At 49.1% G+C, this 21244-nt stretch overlaps 1 protein-coding gene across 1 annotated transcript in view; it reads left to right on the forward strand.

Annotated features, from left to right (window-relative positions):
* Nucleotides 1-7930: 7930 nt before the first annotated feature.
* LOC143962277 (uncharacterized) overlaps nt 7931-21244 on the forward strand; it is a 72120-nt gene continuing 58806 nt past the window's right edge. The window contains exon 1 of the mRNA XM_077471586.1: nt 7931-8049. Within this exon, the coding sequence (XP_077327712.1) occupies nt 7983-8049 (67 nt within the window). The 5' untranslated portion in view covers nt 7931-7982. The remainder of the gene's footprint in view (nt 8050-21244) is intronic.

A 21244-nucleotide genomic window follows, 5' to 3' on the forward strand; every position in this document is an offset into this window, starting at 1 on the left:
CCAGATGTGTATCTTTTTATATACATTTCTTTTTCTTTTTTTTTTTTCTTTTATGTTTTGGGAGAAAAAACTAAATAAAGTTCTGAAGTCCTCAAAATGAGGTGAGAGATGAATCGGTCTGTCTTTAATTTGGATTTATGCTTTGCAATTGAGAGAATTTGGGGGGGGGGCGGGGGCGCGACTAGAACTAAACTGCGTTGTCCACTTGTTTATGGTTTGTCTCAGTGATGGGAACTTCTCTGGTTACAGGGACTACTACTACTAGGCTTGAATAACACCTCCACGTTCTTCTTGCCACTTAGTTGAATATTGTAGACTCACACTGTAATCAGCAAATTAACTCAAAATACCGCTAAAGGTTTCCTGAGCTTTTAAATGGTCTCTCGGTCTGGTTCAGTAGGGTACACAATCACGGGGAAGACTGCTGACTTGACCGTTGTCCAGAAGACAGTCATTCAGTCATTGTGAGGGAAAGTCACAACAGGTCATTGCTAAAGAAGCTGGCTGTTCGCAGAGTGCTGTATCCAATCATATTAATGGAAAGTTAAGTGGAAGGAAAAGGTGCACAAGCAACAGGGATAACCGCAGAATTTGGGGGAAATTGACAAGGAGTGGACTACGGCTGGTGTCAGCGCTTCAAGAGCCACCACACACAGACCTATCCAGGACATGAGCTACAACTGTTGCATTCCTTGTGTCAAGCCACAACTGTACTAGAGACAATGTCAGAAGCGTCTTACCTGGGCTAAGGAGAAAAAGGAATGGACTGTTGCTCAGTGATCCAAAGTCCTCTTTTCGAATTTAAGTAAATTTTGTTTTTGGAAGGTCCCAGAGTCTGGAGGAAGAGTGGAGAGGCACAGAATCCAAGTTGCATGAGGTCCAGTGTGATGTTTCCACAGCAGGGGTACCCAACCAGTGGCCCACGGAGCCCTCTGATGTGGCCCGCAACCTCCTTCTGTGGGATGGCAGATTAGCAAACCCAGATCATGGGTGGCAAACCCACCATCCCAGAGCATCTGTGTTGTTAATGAAGCCAGCAAAGCAAGCAGCTGTGGAGTAGAGCTGTATAAGCTGGTGCTTCCTGTATTGCCCCGTCTATTCCGCCGCCACAGGCGGAGTGATACCAAATGCACTCTGCCTGGGACAGCAACAGCAGGGAGAATGGGAGACAGTAATTAAAGGTCAGTTTATTACTAGCATGTCAATTTTTTTTTTTTATATATATCTTTTCTACAGCCCTGCTGGGCTTTTTTTTTTTTTTTATTTTTTTTTTTTTCTCCCCCCTTCAACCTTTCCTGATTCGTCAGGACCATCCTGGAATAAATCCCGGTGTCTCACAAATCCGGGCTGAGTCCCGCAGCGGAGCCAAGTACCGGAACTTGACTCCAGTAATCCTTCTGTCTGGTGCGTGCCACTTCCGCGCTGCAGCTGGCGAGGCTGGGGCTCGCTCAGTACACAACCCGCCCCACCGGCTCTAGATTCATCCAGTACGAGGAGGGGGTAGGCTGGTTCTTCTCCACTCCCTGTGTCCCCCTGTGCCGGCCCTTAACCCCTGGCATGCAGCAAATGCTGTGCTGGAAAGGGTTTGTGTGTGTGGGCACTGAGCATATCCTGCAGTGATCCATCCTTCCTGCCTTCGATGCACTGCAATAATCCATCCTTTCTGCCTTTCATGCCCTGTAGTCAGAGGCGGCTCTAGACTTTGCGAGGCCTTATGAAAACTTAGACATGAGGCCCCACTCATGCCCATAATGGGAAAAATAATATAGGTGAAACAAATTAACTGTATAAATGCATATATTAACAGCCTTAAATCCTATGAACTCACAGTTTCTACAATTTTCTCTGACCAATTACTCTTTAATAAAATATCATTAAGCATAGGATAACTCTATAGGATAAATGCAGCCACTGTGCCCCATCAAATGCCGCCTCACTGTGCCCCATCAAATGCCGCCCCACTGTGCCCCATCCAATGCCGCCCCACTAAATGCCGCCACTGTACCCCACTAAATGCCGCCACTGTGCCCCATCAAATGCCGCCCCACTGTGCCCCATCAAATGCCGCCCCACTGTGCCCCATCAAATGCCGCCCCACTGTGCCCCATCAAATGCCGCCCCACTGTGCCCCATCAAATGCCGCCCCACTGTGCCCCATCAAATGCCGCCCCACTGTGCCCCATCAAATGCCGCCCCACTGTGCCCCATCAAATGCCGCCCCACTGTGCCCCATCAAATGCCGCCCCACCGTGCCCCATCAAATGCCGCCCCACCGTGTCCCATCAAATGCGACCCCCACCGTGCCCCATCAATTTCAGCCACTGTGCTACATAAAATGCCGCCACTGTGCCCCATCAAAATGTTGCCAGGGGACAAATTACGTACAGCTGATCTGGAGAGTCACTGGCCGCTTATGGTGGCACCAGTCCCCCTGGCTAAGCACGCCCCTAAATATTTACAAGTGCGGCCTACATATAGAAAGCTGGTCACTCGCCCGCCTGCCTGGGGCTGTATTTGTGCAGGAGGTGGCCGCTGGAGCCGGGACTCGAGAGGGTGGGTCAGGGGGGCTTTTTTTGGTACTGGGGTGGCTTTCTTGTTGCCCCTGCAAAGTGTCGCCCTAGGCCTGGCCTTTGTTGGCCTAGGCCAAAACATAGCACAGAGGGTATAGACCATGAGACCATAGACAGACAGGGTACAGGCCATGAGACAGACAGGGTACTGGGGACAGGCCATGAGACAGACAGGGTACAGGCCATGAGACAGACAGGGTACAGGCCATGAGACAGACAGGGGACAGGCCATGAGACAGACAGGGGACAGGCCATGAGACAGACAGGGGACAGGCCATGAGACAGACAGGGGACAGGCCATGAGACAGACAGGGGACAGGCCATGAGACAGACAGGGGACAGGCCATGAGACAGACAGGGGACAGGCCATGAGACAGACAGGGGACAGGCCATGAGACAGACAGGGGACAGGCCATGAGACAGACAGGGGACAGGCCATGAGACAGACAGGGGACAGGCCATGAGACAGACAGGGGACAGGCCATGAGACAGACAGGGGACAGGCCATGAGACAGACAGGGGACAGGCCATGAGACAGACAGGGGACAGGCCATGAGACAGACAGGGGACAGGCCATGAGACAGACAGGGGACAGGCCATGAGACAGACAGGGGACAGGCCATGAGACAGACAGGGGACAGGCCATGAGACAGACAGGGGACAGGCCATGAGACAGACAGGGGACAGGCCATGAGACAGACTGGGGACAGGCCATGAGACAGACTGGGGACAGGCCATGAGACAGACTGGGGACAGGCCATGAGACAGACTGGGGACAGGCCATGAGACAGACTGGGGACAGGCCATGAGACAGACTGGGGACAGGCCATGAGACAGACTGGGGACAGGCCATGAGACAGACTGGGGACAGGCCATGAGACAGACTGGGGACAGGCCATGAGACAGACTGGGGACAGGCCATGAGACAGACTGGGGACAGGCCATGAGACAGACTGGGGACAGGCCATGAGACAGACTGGGGACAGGCCATGAGACAGACTGGGGACAGGCCATGAGACAGACTGGGGACAGGCCATGAGACAGACTGGGGACAGGCCATGAGACAGACTGGGGACAGGCCATGAGACAGACTGGGGACAGGCCATGAGACAGACTGGGGACAGGCCATGAGACAGACTGGGGACAGGCCATGAGACAGACTGGGGACAGGCCATGAGACAGACTGGGGACAGGCCATGAGACAGACTGGGGACAGGCCATGAGACAGACTGGGGACAGGCCATGAGACAGACTGGGGACAGGCCATGAGACAGACTGGGGACAGGCCATGAGACAGACTGGGGACAGGCCATGAGACAGACTGGGGACAGGCCATGAGACAGACTGGGGACAGGCCATGAGACAGACTGGGGACAGGCCATGAGACAGACTGGGGACAGGCCATGAGACAGACTGGGGACAGGCCATGAGACAGACTGGGGACAGGCCATGAGACAGACTGGGGACAGGCCATGAGACAGACTGGGGACAGGCCATGAGACAGACTGGGGACAGGCCATGAGACAGACTGGGGACAGGCCATGAGACAGACTGGGGACAGGCCATGAGACAGACTGGGGACAGGCCATGAGACAGACTGGGGACAGGCCATGAGACAGACTGGGGACAGGCCATGAGACAGACTGGGGACAGGCCATGAGACAGACTGGGGACAGGCCATGAGACAGACTGGGGACAGGCCATGAGACAGACTGGGGACAGGCCATGAGACAGACTGGGGACAGGCCATGAGACAGACTGGGGACAGGCCATGAGACAGACTGGGGACAGGCCATGAGACAGACTGGGGACAGGCCATGAGACTGGGTGCTGGGGACAGGCCATGAGACAGACTGGGTGCTGGGGACAGGCCATGAGACAGACTGGGTGCTGGGGACAGGCCATGAGACAGACTGGGTGCTGGGGACAGGCCATGAGACAGACTGGGTGCTGGGGACAGGCCATGAGACAGACTGGGTGCTGGGGACAGGCCATGAGACAGACTGGGTGCTGGGGACAGGCCATGAGACAGACTGGGTGCTGGGGACAGGCCATGAGACAGACTGGGTGCTGGGGACAGGCCATGAGACAGACTGGGTGCTGGGGACAGGCCATGAGACAGACTGGGTGCTGGGGACAGGCCATGAGACAGACTGGGTGCTGGGGACAGGCCATGAGACAGACTGGGTGCTGGGGACAGGCCATGAGACAGACTGGGTGCTGGGGACAGGCCATGAGACAGACTGGGTGCTGGGGACAGGCCATGAGACAGACTGGGTGCTGGGGACAGGCCATGAGACAGACTGGGTGCTGGGGACAGGCCATGAGACAGACTGGGTGCTGGGGACAGGCCATGAGACAGACTGGGTGCTGGGGACAGGCCATGAGACAGACTGGGTGCTGGGGACAGGCCATGAGACAGACTGGGTGCTGGGGACAGGCCATGAGACAGACTGGGTGCTGGGGACAGGCCATGAGACAGACTGGGTGCTGGGGACAGGCCATGAGACAGACTGGGTGCTGGGGACAGACCATAGTGATCCATCCTTCCATGCCCTGTAGTGATGAACTCCTTGCTTTGTCTCAGAGTCAGGCACCAGAGAGATAATGTAATCTCTCTGCTGCCCGCGGCTGCCTACACAGTGAGGGTGGAACTGCAGGGCGGGTGGTGAAATATGATGACATCTCCCTGCTCCTTGTCCGCTGGCTCGCTGATTGGCCAGCCACCCAGCTGCCCGGCCCGCCTGCTCTCTTACCCACTCAGCCATCCGCTCTCTCAACTGCCTACCGAGCCGCTCAGCTGCCCGCCCATTCTCTCACCCGCCCAGCTGCCTTCCTGCGGAGCCACCTGCTCTCTCTCCTGCCCGCTCTCACCCACCCGCGGAGCCATCCGCTCTCTCAGCCTCCCGCCCACTCTCTCACTTGCATCTTATTTCTCCGGGGGGGGGGGGCAATTGCCCCGTTGCCCCCCCTGGATCTGCCCCTGGTGCAAGGAAGCCCAGGTTTTGTATAAACATGGCCCTTAAGCCCCTCCCACTAGCATGTTTGGTCACACCCACTTTTTTTGCCGTAGCGTGCCGCTGGTCGCTATCTCGCTGAAATGCCCCTCATTCTCAAGTTCAAAAGTTGGGAGATATGCTGCTGGAACTTTGTCTCATGGATTGCAGATTTTCAGTGTAGTTTTCCTCAGCCTGGCTTATCCTGTGCATAGTGTAAAAAGGCTGTTAGATTCTGTCTTTTCTGATTCTCCCCTTCTTCCACTATCTCCAAACCAACTCCTGATAGAACAGAGCCTTGGGGGCACTCTGTACATGCTCAGTTTGGTGTGTATTGCTAGAGAGCTTTTTTTTTCTTGGGAGGGCACATGTGATTAGCACAGGGCCAATCGGCACTGTCCAGAAAGAGGGTCAAAGGTCCTGCATACTCATAGGACAAGCTTTAACCAGACACTGATAGAAGTTACAAGACTGTTATATACTGCTGATGTGAAAGGGTATTTAGCCGTTTATAATTACTAAAACTATTGCATTTCCATGTTCTGTGTACTGTAGGAGACCAGATATGGTGAATGCAGTCCTGGGTTTAGTAACACTTTAATATGTATGTAGCGCCGGCTCCTGAAGAGCACACGCTATGTTTGTTTTTTTTTTTTTGTTATTTAATGTTACACCTGAACTCCAGTTTGGTTTGGGTATAATTATTCCAAATTTGGACCTCAGCATCAGTCTGACTGGACTATAGGGTGTTCAGCCTGGCCAGTGGGGGCACTGTCTCTTCTGGCAGACATGGAACCACAGTCTGGGTGCTTTAAGGTTATTTTCTCTCAGAGCCAGCCCAGTGGGAGTGTCACTGTTGCTGTGCTTTCTGGGAGAGGGTACTTAAGATGCGGATGTCATGTGGTTTGGGGTTCTGGTCCAGAGGTGTGTTCTGACGTCCTGGTCCTCCTGACCAGCCCCCAGGAAGGCTGTGGCCTGGGGTGCGGATCCACCGACTTTATGTCTCGGGGCTGGCTAGCCCGAGGCAGGGAAACTAGGGAAGGGATTCGGAAGTGGTTCGGTGCCATCTCCTGTTGTGGAGAGGCCCAGCAGCTTCGTAGCTATCCAGGGGAGGACTCTTCAGGGGAAGGGCACGGCCAGGTTGGCTTCTTGGCAAGTGCCTGGTGGGGCTGAAGTACCTAAGTGAATCCAGTTTTGTGGGTATCGCCAAACCGGCTGAAAGATACTGGTACCACACGAGTGTTCTACAAGTCCTAGTTTCCTACCTGTTCTACAACAACGTCTGTGGCAGAGACTTGGTTCTACAACAAAGTCTGTGGCAGAGACTTGTTCCTGATTTAAGCACCTTGTTGGCTGCTCGGCCTTGTGAGAGAGGGACTATCCAACTTGAGTGAACATCCAGCTGTGAATGTCTATTCTCTGGATTTAGTCCAAGTAAGCAAGTCCTTTATTATTGACTTTGACACTAAGAGTACCTGAACTTTCCTCCTAACCCTCTGATCCTACACTACAGACTGTTCGTTAACTATGTTTTTGCAAATAAAATCCCTTTAAGCGGATCTGTCGTCAGTCTCTAAAGTTTCTGGGCCATCTACCACAGGAAACCCCTAGACGTAAATCGAGGTGAAGAAGGTAACGGTAAGCCCAATTAAACCAGCAGCTCCTTTGGGGGTTAGTGCTACATGTATCATCTGAGGAAAAAGGGTAAAGGGAAGACATTGCTGAAATCTATAAATGCATTAAAGGGTTACTAAACCCTCGTTTTTTTTTTTTTTTGGGTTAAATAACAAACATATGATACTTACCTCCACTGCGCAGTTCCTTTTGCACAGACTGGCCCCAATCCTTGTCTTCTGGGGTCCCCCAGGGGCGGCACCTCCTGACATCTGGAAACCCCCTAGAAGAAGGGCTCTCCCAGGGGGTGCGCTCCCAAGTCCAGCATTTGCGTCCATAGACACAGAATGCTGGACTTTGCCCCGGCGCCTGCGTCATTGGATTTTATTGACAGCAGCGGGAGACATTGGCTGTGCTGCTATCAATCTATCCAATCAAGAGCCAAGAACCCCAGCCAGAGAGGTAGAGGGCGTCTCCGTTGGAGCCTGTTTACTCCAAGTTTCTCGGTCTTCAACATTTTGGACCCAAATCAACATGACTGTATATTGATGTTGCAATAAAGGAAATTTCTAAGAACACATCTAAACAATCCAAGTGACAGTGATTGGGCAACTTCCAGGAAATGTCACTTCCACAAAGAGGTTTTTTTAAGGCCAATTCCTTCAATTAATGGTTGCAAATGTTTTCTAGTCTCTCCCTTATTGAGCAATACCCCAACCAGAGTAACCAAGCAAATTACAAACACTTTGCAGCCTGACCTAGCTGAGCGTATAACTTGCAGCTCCTGACAGTACTATACAGCATGGGTTCTCCTGAGCTCCCCGTTATATTATTGATGCTGCTATTACATCTTACAGCTGCTCCTCCAGGTAAGTGTCCAAATGTTCTATGTTTTGGCTGTGGATGGCAAAAGAAAGAAAACTGTTGTATGCACACTGGTAAACTTGTGTTTGGGTCTTTGCAGTGCCTTTTACCTGATATCCCTAGTCTAGAGCGCTGCTTAACCACTTCAGCCCCGGAAGGATTTGCCCCCTTAAAGTGGTTGTAAACCCTTACAACACACTTTGACCTACAGGTAAGCCTAGATTAAAGCTTACCTGTAGGTCCAAGAAATATCTCCTTAACCTACACGGTTTAGGAGATATTTGCCGAAAGACAGGCACCGCTGTCTACGTTGCGGTCAACGGCGATATGCGGCTCCCGTGCGCATGCACGGGAGTGACATCATTGCGGCTTCGCCGAATGACAGCGGCGGAGCAGTGAGACCCACCGAGAAGATGGATGCGGCGGACTACAGGGGACAGCGGTGACTTTACTGGCTCCTGTGTCAGGTAGGTGACACATAATGGACTACTATGCGATGCATAGTAGTCCATTATGCTTTACCTTTACAGGGAGACAAAGAAGAAGTAAACCCATCAGGGTTTACTTCCTCTTTAATGACCAAGTCATTTTTTTTCGATACTGTACTGCGTCGATTTAACTGACAATTGTGCGATCGTACGATGCTGTACCCAAAGTTGACGTCCTTTTTTACCCACAAATAGAGCTTTCTTTTGGTGCTATTTTATCACGTCTGCTGTTTTTATTTCTCACTTATTCATTTACAGACACAGTGCCTCCTTATTCAGAATTAGGGATGAGCCGAACACCCCCCCCCCCCCCCCCCCAGTTCGGTTTGCGTCAGAAAATGCGAATAGGCAATAAATTCGTTCGAACATCCGAACACCTTTAAAGTCTATGGGACTCGAACATGAAAAATCTAAAACGCTCATTTTAAAGGCTTATATGCAAGTTATTATCATAAAAAGTGTTTGGGGACCCGGGTCCTGCCCCAGGGGACATGTATCAATCCCCAAAAAAGTTTTAAAAACTTCAATTTTTTCGGGAGCAGTGATTTTAATAATGCTTAAAGTGAAACAATAAAAGTTAAATATTCCTTTAAATTTTGTCCTGGGGGTGTGTATAGTATGCCTGTAAAGTAGCACTTGTTTCCCGTGCTTAGAACTGTCCCTGCACAAAGTGTCATTTCTGAAGGAAAAAAAGTCATTTAAAAGCACTCGCGGCTGTAATGAATTATCGGCTCCTAGTAATACAGAGAACAGTCATTGATTAAAAAAAAAAAAAAAATGTGTGGGGTTCCCCCCAAATTCAATTACCAGGCCCTTCAGGTCTGGTATGGATATTAAGGGGAACCCTGTGTAAAATTTAAAAAAAAATGATGTGGGGTTCTCCCCAAATATTCATACCAGACCCTTCAGGTCTGGTATGGATTTTAACCACCTTCAGACCGGACCATTTTGCTGGTAAATGACCAGAGGTCTTTTTACAATTTGGCACTGCGCTGCTTTAACTGGTAATTGCGCGGTCATGCAATGTTGTACCCAAACAAAATTTGCGTCCTTTTCTTCCCACAAATAGAGCTTTCTTTTGATGGTATTTGATTGCCTCTGTGATTTTTATTTTTTGCGATATAAACGTAAAAAGACCGCAAATTTTGAAAAAAAATGATATTTTCTACTTTTTGTTATTAGAAAAATCCAATAAACTCAATTTTAGTCATACATTTAGGCCAAAATGTATTCAGCCACATGTCTTTGGTAAAAAAAAAGTCAATAATTGTATATTTTTTGGTTTGCGCAAAAGTTGTCACATCTACAAACTAAGGTACGTTTTCTGGAATTTACGCAGCTTTTAGTTTACGACTGCCTATCTCATTTCTTGAGGTGCTAAAATGGCAGGGCAGTACAAAACCCCCCCAAATGACCCCATTTTGGAAAGTAGACACCCTAAGGAAATTGATAAGTGGCATGTTGAGCCCATTGAATATTTTATTTTTTTGCCTCAAGCGATTGAATAATGACAAAAAATAATTATTTTTTTTTTTTTTACACAAAGTTGTCACTAAATGATATATTGCTCACACATGCTATGGGCATATGTGAAATGACACCCCAAAATAAATTCTGCTGCTTCTCCTGAGTACGGGGATACCACATATGTGGGACTTTTTGGGAGCCTAGCCGCGTACGGGGCCCCGAAAACCAAGCACCGCCTTCAGGCTTTCTAAGGGCGTTACAGTTTTGAAGGCCATAAAATGCCAAGATGGCACAAACCCCCCCCCCAAATGACCCCATTTTGGAAAGTAGACACCCCTAAATTTAGGGGTACACTAGTGAGACTAGGTAATAAATGGCGGGTGCCCTGAAACTATAAAAAAAATAACTAACCAACCAGCGTCACCTGTAACAGTTATATGGTGATCACTGGTGAAAGGGTTAACTAGGGGGCAATCAGGGGGCTTTATGTGGTAGTATATGGGGGTCCCTGGCGCTATAAAAAGCTGCGGCGAACCTAAATACCTACCTGCCTAACTAGCGTCACCTGTGACACTAATACAGTGATCAGAAAAACGATCGCTTATTAGGCTGGGTTCACACTGGAGCGATGTGGGAACGCCACGAATGCGCGGCGGGTTCCCGCATCACATGCCTCCCGGCGGCAGTTCACACTGCCCTATGCGAACTGCTGGGAGTGTCAGTGAAATGTTAATGACACCCCCAGATCAGTTCGCATATCACAGTGCGATCTGCAAACTCGGATTGCATGGTGTGAACACCCATGCGATCCGATTCTGCTGCGGACCAAAAAAAGGGTCCCGTGCGAGTTTGCGGCGGGTGCGACACGAATTCAGCCATACTATCTGTATGGCTGAACTCGAATCGCACAGAGATCGGATGTGATTTGCACTGCAGTGCGGTGCGAATCACATCCGTTCTCATAAACCGCTGCAATGTGAACCCAGCCTTAGTGACACTGGCGACGGGGGTGATCACGGGGTTAAACCTTTATTGTGGGGGTTAGGGGGGTACCTTAGAACTAAAGGGGGCTAACCCTAACTGCCCTAACAGTTATTACAGTCACAAATGACACCCGCCGGGTGATCAGGGGGTTAAACCTTTATTAGGTAATAAATGGCGGGTGCCCTGAAACTATAAAAAAATAACTAACCAACCAGCGTCACCTGTAACAGTTATATGGTGATCACTGGTGAAAGGGTTAACTAGGGGGCAATCAGGGGGCTTTATGTGGTAGTATATGGGGGTCCCTGGCGCTATAAAAAGCTGCGGCGAACCTAAATACCTACCTGCCTAACTAGCGTCACCTGTGACACTAATACAGCGATCAGAAAAATGATCGCTTATTAGGCTGGGTTCACACTGGAGCGATGCGGGAACGCCATGAATCCGCGGCGGGTTCCCGCATCGCATGCCTCCCGGCGGCAGTTCACACTGCCCTATGCGAACTGCTGGGAGTGTCAGTGAAATGTTAATGACACCCCCAGATCAGTTCGCATATCGCAGTGCGATCTGCAAACTCTGATCGCATGGTGTGAACACCCATGCGATCCGATTCTGCTGCGGGCCAAAAAAAGGGTCCCGTGCGAATTTGCGGCGGGTGCGGCGGGTGCGACACGAATTCAGCCATACTATCTGTATGGCTGAACTCGAATCGCACAGAGATCGGATGTGATTTGCACTGCAGTGCGGTGCGAATCACATTCGTTCTCATAAACCAATGTGAACCCAGCCTTAGTGACACTGGCGAGGGGGGGTGATCACGGGGTTAAACCTTTATTGGGGGGGTTAGGGGGGCACATTAGAACTAAAGGGGGCTAACCCTAACTGCCCTAACAGTTATTACAGTCACAAATGACACCAATGCAAAAAAAAAAAAAAAGCAATTGGTGTCACTGTGACTGGGGGGGCAGGGGTAATTGGGGGGTGATCGGGGGGTAAAGGGGGGGTGTGAGTGTGCCTGGCATGTTCTACTGTGTAGTGTAGTGCTTGTGCAACTCACCGATGCTCTCTCCTCGGTGCCGGAACGAAAAATACCGACACGGAGGAGAGAATACATCACTTCCTCTCCTGTGTTTACATTACAGGAGAGGAAGTGATGTCACCGGACATTTTCATTCGTCGGGAGCGATCGCGAGGGGGTGGCCATGAATGAATGGCCGTCCCCTCGTCCGGGATCGCTCCCGAACGAATACCGACCGCCGCAGGCCCCCGGGCGGGGGCCCGATCGGGCCCCCGACCCGCGGGCAGGCAAGGACGTACATGTAAGCCCTTATGCCTGCCCGTGCCATTCTGTCGACGTACATCGTCGTGCGGCCGTCGGCAAGTGGTTAAGGGAAATTCCATACCAGACCCTTTATCCGAGCACGCAGGAAAAGAGGGGGGGACAAGAGAGCACCCCCCTCCTGAACCATACCAGGCCACATGCCCTCAACCTGGGGAGGATGCTTTGGGGGGGTCTGTGACCCCTCAAACCACCATGTCCCCATGTTGATGGGGACAAGGGCCTCATCCCCACAACCCTTGCCCGTTGGTTGTGGGGGTCTGTGGGCGGGGGGGACTTAACGGAATCTGGAAGCCCCCTTTAACAAGGGGACCCCCAAATCCTGCCCCCTCCATTTGAAATGGTAACAGGTACATTGTACCCCTACCATTTCACAAAGAAAGTGTAAAAAATTGTAAAAAAAAAAAAACACACAGACACCGTTGGGATAAGTCCTTTATTAAAAAAAAAGATTCCAGTGGTGGTAATCCACTCTCGGTATCCTGCGATGGGTGATCATCTCTCTGGGGTCCAGCAATGGATTATCTCTCCTCTCCAGGTCCAGGGTCCAACGATGTCCCGCGCAGCGCATCCTGTCTCCACCGGAGACACTACGGGAATCCCGGGAGCCTGACATGTCTCTTAGCCACCCGTCATGTGACCCCGTCCCCCTCTGACACAAGGGGAAACCCGGGCTTCCCCAGTGACGTGCGAGTGACCCCGCCCCCTCTGATGTAACGCTGCACTGGACATCATCGTTGGACCCTGGACCTGGAGAGGAGAGATCATCCATCGCTGGACCCTGGAGAAGAGATCACCTATCGCAGGATACCGAGAGTGGATTAACGCTGCCAGAATCTTTTTTTTTTTTTTTTTTTTTTAATAAACGACTTATACCAACGGTGTCTGTGTTTTTTTTTTTTTTTGTTTTTTTTTTAACACCTTCTTTGTGAAATGGTAGGGGTACAATGTACCCGTTACCATTTCAAACGGGGGGGGGGGGCAATATCTGGGGGTCCCCTTGTTAAAGAGGGCTTCCAGATTCCAATAAGTCCCCCGCCCCCAGACCCCCACAACCACCGGGTAAGGGTTGTGGGGATGAGGCGCTTGTCATGAGGCGCACAGACCCCCAAAGCATCCTCCCCATGTTAAGGGCATGTGGCCTTGTACGGTTCAGGAGGGGGGCGCTCTCTTCCCCCCCCCCTTTTCCTGCGGCCTGCCAGGTTGTGTGCTTGGATAAAGGGTCTGGTATGGAATTTTGGGGGGGAACTCCACGCCATTTGTTTTTTAAAAATTGGCGTGGAGTTCCCATTAAAATCCATACCAGACCCTTCTGGTATGGGTATTTGGGGGGAACCCCACATCATTTTTTTTTTTTTTAAATTGACGCAGGGTTCCCCTTAATATCCATACCAGACCTGAAGGTCCTGGTAATCTAATTCGGGGGATCCTTACTCATTTTTTTTTTTTTTTTTTTTTTTATCAATGACTTTCAATGACTGGTCTCTGTATTACCGGGAGCCGACAACTCATAGCTGCGAGTGCTTTTAAATGACTTGTTTTCCTTCAGAAATGACACTTTGTGCAGGGACAGTTCTAAGCATGGGAAACAAGCGCTACTTTACAGGCATACTATAGTCACCCCCCAGGTACTAAATTTAAAGGAATATTTCACTTTTATTGTTTCACTTTAAGCATTATTAAAAGCATTGCTCCCGAAAAAACAGCTGTTTTTTTTTGCATTGATACATGTCCCCTGGGGCAGGACCCAGGTCCCCAAACACTTTTTATGACAACAACTTGCATATAAGCCTTTAAAATTAACACTTTAGATTTCTCTCATGGACTTTTACAGGGTGTTCCGCGGCTTTTTGAATTTGCTGCGAACACCCCAAATTGTTCGCTGCTCGGCAAACAGGCAATGTTCGAGTCGAACATGAGTTTGACTCGAAGCTCATCCCTATTCAGAACCATAGGGTTATATTGCCCCCTACAGGAGGAGGACACCAAGCAAAAAAAAAAAAAAAACTTGGCTACACCCATGGGCAGTCCTAGGTGATATACTCTGCTAGGATATCTCTGCTATAGGCCTTCAGGTTTTTTTTTTCTGCCTAGTCAGGAGTAAGGACCTAGTTCCCTGCTGGGATCTCTAGTCCTGGCAATTTTTATTTTTGCTTTGTTGTTTTCCTGTTTTTTTTTTCACGGTGAGATCTACAATCAACTTTCCGGGCTAGGCGAAGGGCTGGACACTTGATCCAGTGGTCTCCCCAGTCTGGCCAGCGAGTGCATGCAGAACACAGCTACGCCCTAGGTGGGCCGCGACAAAGCCCGACTGGACGGGGGCTGGCCCTGCAAGTTAAACGTCTCGTGAGGTCGCATACAACCAGGTCTCGGCTTGACTCGCAGCATCCCTCATGGCTGACAGCCTCCCCACTTTGGTGGTGAGGAGCTACTGTCTGGAGTGGAGCCCGCTTGGTCCTGGAATGGTGCCAAAGATGGGCCAAAGAAGGGGCTGTCTGCTTCCATGGTGACCATTTCTAGATGGATCAGACAGACGGTAACTCAGGCCTATTCTGTCAGGGGTCGGGTTCCTCCCTTCCCGGTGAAGGAACACACTACTCAGGCGCTGAGTGCCTCCTGGGCTTTCTGTCACCAGGTGTCAGTGACGCACGTTTGCAAGGTAGCCACCTGGTCGTTGGTGCACACTTTCACAACATTTTACAAGGTGGATGTGCTGGCATCTGCGGATGCCTCTTTTGGCTGTAAGGTTCTGCAGGCTGCGGTCTAGAGGGTGTTTTACCTCCTGAAGGGGTTTTTCTTACGGTTCAGCTTGGGGCCAGTTGTTCTCGTTGAGCTCCAGGTTGTCTGGTGACCTGTTATTTTGTGGCTGCCCCACTCCTCATGTTTGGCACTGCTTTGAGACTTCCCTATGGTTCTGAATAAGGAAGCGATGTGTCTGTCAATGAACGAATGAGAAAAAAGGATTTTTGACTTACCATAAAATCCATTTCTCTGAGTTCATTCACAGACACAGCACCCGCTCCTCTATGGAGTTTTTTAATACTTATGATACTGCTTATTATTTAACTGAAGGCCTATAGCAGAGAGGGGGGTGTATATCACCTAGGACTACCCATGGACGCAGCCAAGTCTTTTTTTTTTTTTTGCCTAGTATCTTACTCCTGTAGTGGGCGATATAACCCTATGGTTCTGAATAAGGAAGCGCTGTGTCTGTAAATGAACTAAGTGAAAAATCGAAATTCTTTTTTTTAAAAAGACCGACAATTTTGAAACAAGTGTAGCACTGACCCCAGAAGGAGCTGCTGGTTTGATTTGGGCCTGCACACTGCTAATAAACCCCACTAACTTGCCTCAGTCCCCTTGACACAGCTGTGGTGCAATACAATATAGTACAATATAATATATCACAATATACCTGTATTGTCCTCTCAGATCCACTGGCTCCACCTACTAGGAGAAAACAATACTCCACACAACAGGGTACTTAACCAAAGTATATTTTACTGTAAATATTGGTAAACAGGTGATTACAGCTATTGTACTGTCATCCCAACATAGAATGACAGGACAATGAATTTTGATAAAACAGTTATAAACAATATATATATATATATATATATATATATATATATATATACATACATACATACAGTGCCTTGTGAAAGTATTCTGCCCCCCATGAACTTTTCAACCTTTTGCCACATTTCAGGCTTCAAACATAAAGATATAACATTTTTCTTTTTTGTGAAGAATCGCCAACAAGTGGGACACAATTGTGAAGTGGAACGAAATCCTATTGGATTGTTGAAACTTTTAACTAATAAAAAAATGAAAAGTGGGGCGTGCAAAATTATTCGGCCCCCTTGCGTTAATACTTTGTAGAGCCACCTTTTGCTGCGATTACAGCTGCAAGTCGCTTGGGGTATGTCTCTATCAGTTTTGCACATCGAGAGACTGAAATTCTTGCCCATTCTTCCTTGCAAAACAGCTCAAGCTCAGTGAGGTTGGATGGAGAGCGTTTGTGAACAGCAGTTTTCAGCTCTTTCCACAGATTCTCGATTGGGATTCAGGTCTGGACTTTGACTTGGCCATTCTAACACCTGGATACGTTTATTTGTGAACCATTCCTTTGTAGATTTTGCTGTATGTTTGGGATCATTGTCTTGTTGGAAGATAAATCTCCATCCCAGTTTCAGGTCTTTTGCAGACTCCAACAGGTTTTCATCCAGAATGGTCCTGTATTTGGCTGCATCCATCTTCCCCTCAATTTTAACCATCTTCCCTGTCCCTGCTGAAGAAAAGCAGGCCCAAACCATGATGCTGCCACCACCAATTTTGACAGTGGGGATGGTGTGTTGAGGGTGATGAGCTGTGTTGCTTTTACGCCAAACATATCGTTTTGCATTGTGGGCAAAAAGTTGGATTTTGGTTTCATCTGACCAGAGCACCTTCTTCCACATGTTTGGTGTGGTCTCCCAGGTGGCTTGTGGCAAACTTTAGACGAGACTTTTTATAGATATCTTTGAGAAATGTCTTTCTTCTTGCCACTCTTCCATAAAGGCCAGATTTGTGCAGTGTACGACTGATTGTTGTCCTATGGACAGACTCTCCCACCTCAGCTGTAGTTCTCTGCAGTTCATCCAGAGTGATCATGGGCCTCTTGGCTGCATCTCTAATCAGTCTTCTCCTTGTCTGAGCTGAAAGTTTAGAGGGATGGCCAGGTCTTGGTAGACTTGCAGATACTCCTTCCATTTCAAAATGATCGCTTGCACAGTGCTCCTTGGGATGTTTAAAGCTTGGGAAATCTTTTTGTATCCAAATCCGGCTTTAAACTTCTCCACAACAGTATTACGGACCTGCCTGGTGTGTTCCTTGGTCTTCATGATGCTCTCTGCACTTTCAACAGAACCCTGACACTATCACAGAGCAGGTGCATTTATACAGAGACTTGATTACACACAGGTGGATTCTATTTATCACCATCAGTCATTTAGGACAACATTGGATCATTCAGAGATCCTCGCTGAACTTCTGGAGTGAGTTTGCTGCACTGAAAGTAAAGGGGCCGAATAATTTTGCACGCACCACTTTTCAGTTTTTTATTTGCTAAAAAAGTTTAAATTATCCAATAGATTTCGTTCCACTTCACAATTGTGTCCCACTTGTTGGTGATTCTTCACAAAAAATTAAAATTTTATATCTTTATGTTTGAAGCCTGAAATGTGACAAAAGGTTGAAAAGTTCTAGGGGCTGAATACTTTCGCAAGGCACTGTATATATATATATATATATATATATATATATATGGGAGCTCCCCCTAATTTTGTAGCTATGCGTGAGATCTCACTACTACTCAGTCTTTAGTTTTCTTGTCTTCGCTAGCAATGATAATTCCTTATAATCTGTAATCCAAGGGTTAAAGTAATTAAAGTTGAGTTAAGGATGATCCTAGTGTTGCTTCCGTAATTATAATACAATAGTAAGTAGGCCTTATGCCTGCCTAGTGTCAGTTGCTATACTCCTCTTCCGTGGACTATGGATCCCAGCGAGGCCTGTATATAAGTCTGACTAGGTGCAAAGTTTAGAAAAGTGTGGGCCGCAACCCGCTCACCAACTGGATCGGAAGCTCGGTATGGTAACTTTGGTCCGGTGTTTGCAGCTTGCTTCTATGTCAGCTGGCTCCATCACTCCGTTCTGTTCCGATAGGTGGACCTGGTCTTCCAATGCTCAAATGAGTGTCTCTGGATATTCACAATCTGATCACTGTGTCTCTGGCACTTCAGGTCACTCACACAATCGAGCAGAGTTGCGCTCCGCAAGGGCAAGGGCAATAGGCCGCTTCCTCCGGGGGGGCCTCCTCCCAAGTCCTCACAGGCAGGCCATGCGTTTCCAAGAGACCTAAGATAGCCGCTCAGGGTCCTTTTATGTCCTACCCAGCATGCAGTGCAAGAGAGGGTCTCCATGGGTAGGTCACCCGGCATCATGGGTAAAAAAAGGTCAACTCTCCAATGTAAATAACAGTCACTTCCTGTACCAAGTTCAATGCTTTGATAAAGCAAAAATCATTTAAGTCCACTATCAGTGTTTGGCCCCTAGATGGTGCCAAACACTAAGCCATAGAAACGTCCATAGACTTCCATTATAAATGCTTATATCCATTAGTAGACAAGGATACCAGCGCTACACACTCCCCCTACTTTGTCCCTTTGGTCCCCAAAGATGTTCAAAATCTTGACTTTATCCTGTATTCTGGTCTCTATACGGTTACACAATAGAGACAGAGGAGCTTCCCACCAGTTCAATTGTGATGGGGAGCTGTCCTGTGCACTCACAGCTGACACTATAGTGTCTGGTACAGATGTGTCAAGGGGTGAGTTGGGGTTGTCCCTCACTGAATCAGAAGTAGAGGGACCAGGCATTTCAGAGTTCCTTTTGCTGGTATGTTGAGTTGCTTCAGAGAATTCACACAATGTATCATAAGTCAGTCTCTTTGGTGGGCGAATGACTCTCTTTTCTCTTCCTCATTTCCTCATTCCTCATTTCAGATGCTGGTAATGAGGAGTAGACAGGAGTATTTTGGTCTTCCGCTTGTTGTGTCATTGGCACAAATTCTGGGGCCTCTGCCCTAAGAGTCCCATTATTATCTTCTCCTGTCTTTGGGGAAACATCAACTTCAGCCTCTGATGTCTCAGGTGGCCACAGCCAACTCATCTCCATTTCCTCATCCTCATCTCCAGAGGGGGCAGGCTGAGACCTAGTTGCTGGCCTGCACACAGCAGTGGACGTGGAGGGGAGATCCTCTTCTGGATTTACCCTGACTTCTTCTGCGAGGGGTAAGAGATGATTTTGATGCCAGGTTTTCACTGGCCCAGTGTTCCCTTCTGGCTTGATTTCGTACAATGGGAGTCCTGGGAGCTTCTGGCACACAAAATATGGCTGTGGTCTCCAGCAGTCAGCCAACTTATGTTTTCTTGGGATGCCCAGATTCCTTAGTAGGACACAGTCACCTGGTTGGAGATGCTGAACTCTTACTTTTAAATCAAAGTTCCTCTTATTCCTATTCTCTCTGGTGTTCGAGGTAGCTTGAGCCTGCTCATAAGCTATCTTTAAGTTCCTCCGCAGTCTTTCCACATACCCTCGATGAGAGGTCTCTGATGTGTGGTCCAGAGAGGTCCTGAAGGCTAGGTCTACTGGTAACCTGGCTTCACGCCCAAACATTAGCCTATAAGGTGAATATCCAGTGGCGTCACTCTTGGTACTGTTGTAGGCATGAACCAATGCAGTGATGTGCCTACTCCAATGGGCTTCTGCTCTGCAGTCAAAGTCCCCAACATGTTCAGGAGGGTTCTGTTGAACCTTTCTGGTTGAGGGTTTCCTTGGGGGTGGTAGGGAGAAGTCCTGGATTTCTGTATGCCTAGTAGATTCAACAGTCTTTTTATCAGTGTGCTTTCAAAGTCTCTTCCTTGGTCCAAATGTATTCTTTGAGGTAGACCATAAAGGATGAAGAACTTTTCCACGAGAGTCTTTGCTACTGTGGTTGCTTGCTGGTATCTAGTAGGGAATGCCTGGGCATAGGCGGTAAAGTGATCTGTAACTACTAAGATGTCCCTTTGCCCACTCAAGCCAGGTTCCAAATATAGAAAGTCTATGCAGACCAGATCCATTGGCCCTTGGCTCTCTATGTGGCCCATTGGGGCAGCCCTCTGGGGCAAAGTCTTCCATTCTTTGCACCTGAGGCAGGAATGGAAATAGCTCTCCACTTAGGTCCTCATGTGAGGTCAGTAGAACCTGTGCCTTACGAGTTGAAGAGTCCTCTCAGCTCCCAAATGACCATGGTGGTCGTGCAGAACGATCAGCACCCTATCTATGTATTTTTCCGGCAAGAGCAGTTGCCACTTCTCTTCGGATCTTCAGAGGGGCCCCTTCGGTAGACCACCCCTTGTTGTAACTGCAACCGATCCCACTCTTTCAGTAGTAACCGGGCTTCTTTCCGGGGGCTCTTCTGCAGCAGATCAGGCATTTTGTTTTCCAACGCCTTCAGTACTAGCCCACAGAGTGAGTCTTCCTCCTGGTCTTTCCTGAAGTCCTTTTTAGATGGCTTGGGCCCCACCTTTTCCTTGCTGGCCTGTCCCTTCACAGAGGGCTCTTACTCCTTCAGGGTTAAGTTGAGTCCAGTCTTGTGAGGGGCTTTGGGAGTCATGGGGCATCCTTGACAAGGCGTCCACATCTCGGTTACCAACCCCTTGTCTGTACTTCAGACTGAAGGTAAACGCCGAGAGAGCAGCCAACCACCTGTGGCCAGTGGCGTCCAGCTTTGAGGTGGTGAGCAAATATGTGAGGGGATTGTTATCCGTCTTAACTACGAACTCTGCCCCGTAAAGATAATCCTTCAACTTGTCTACCACTGCCCACATCAGAGCCAGAAATTCAAGCTTGTTTGTAGGATAGTTTCTTTCAGCAGGAAGGAGACTTCTGCTCACATAGGCAATGGGCCGCAGACGCCCATCATATTCCTGATAGAGCACTCCTCCTAGCCCATCCCGACTGGCATCCACATGTAGCTCGTAAGGTTTGGCCAGGTCTGCATAGGCCAGAACCGGAGCAGTGGTAAGGCTCCACTTCAGTTGTCTGAAGGCTTCCTCACATTTTTATAACGTCCTCTCTCCTCAAACTCTCATTTCTTTATCCCCCCTCTCCAGCCCCCAACCTTTACATATCTCCCTCTCTTCTTCCCACTCAATATCACTCCACTTACCACCTCCTGCTCATTCTAAGCCCACACAGTATCACCACGTCCATTCCACCACAGCATCTGCCCTCCTATAAATCCCACTCCCGCCTTACCACCCTCACCCTCCTACTACTCCTAATGTCTGGTGACATTGCACCAAACCCCGACCCTCCCACACCCAATTCCCACCC

The sequence above is a fragment of the Lithobates pipiens genome, unplaced genomic scaffold, assembly GCF_037356315.1.
Source record: "Lithobates pipiens isolate NorthernLeopardFrog02 unplaced genomic scaffold, aLitPip1_a1.2 Scaffold_8, whole genome shotgun sequence".
NCBI lineage: Eukaryota > Metazoa > Chordata > Amphibia > Anura > Ranidae > Lithobates > Lithobates pipiens.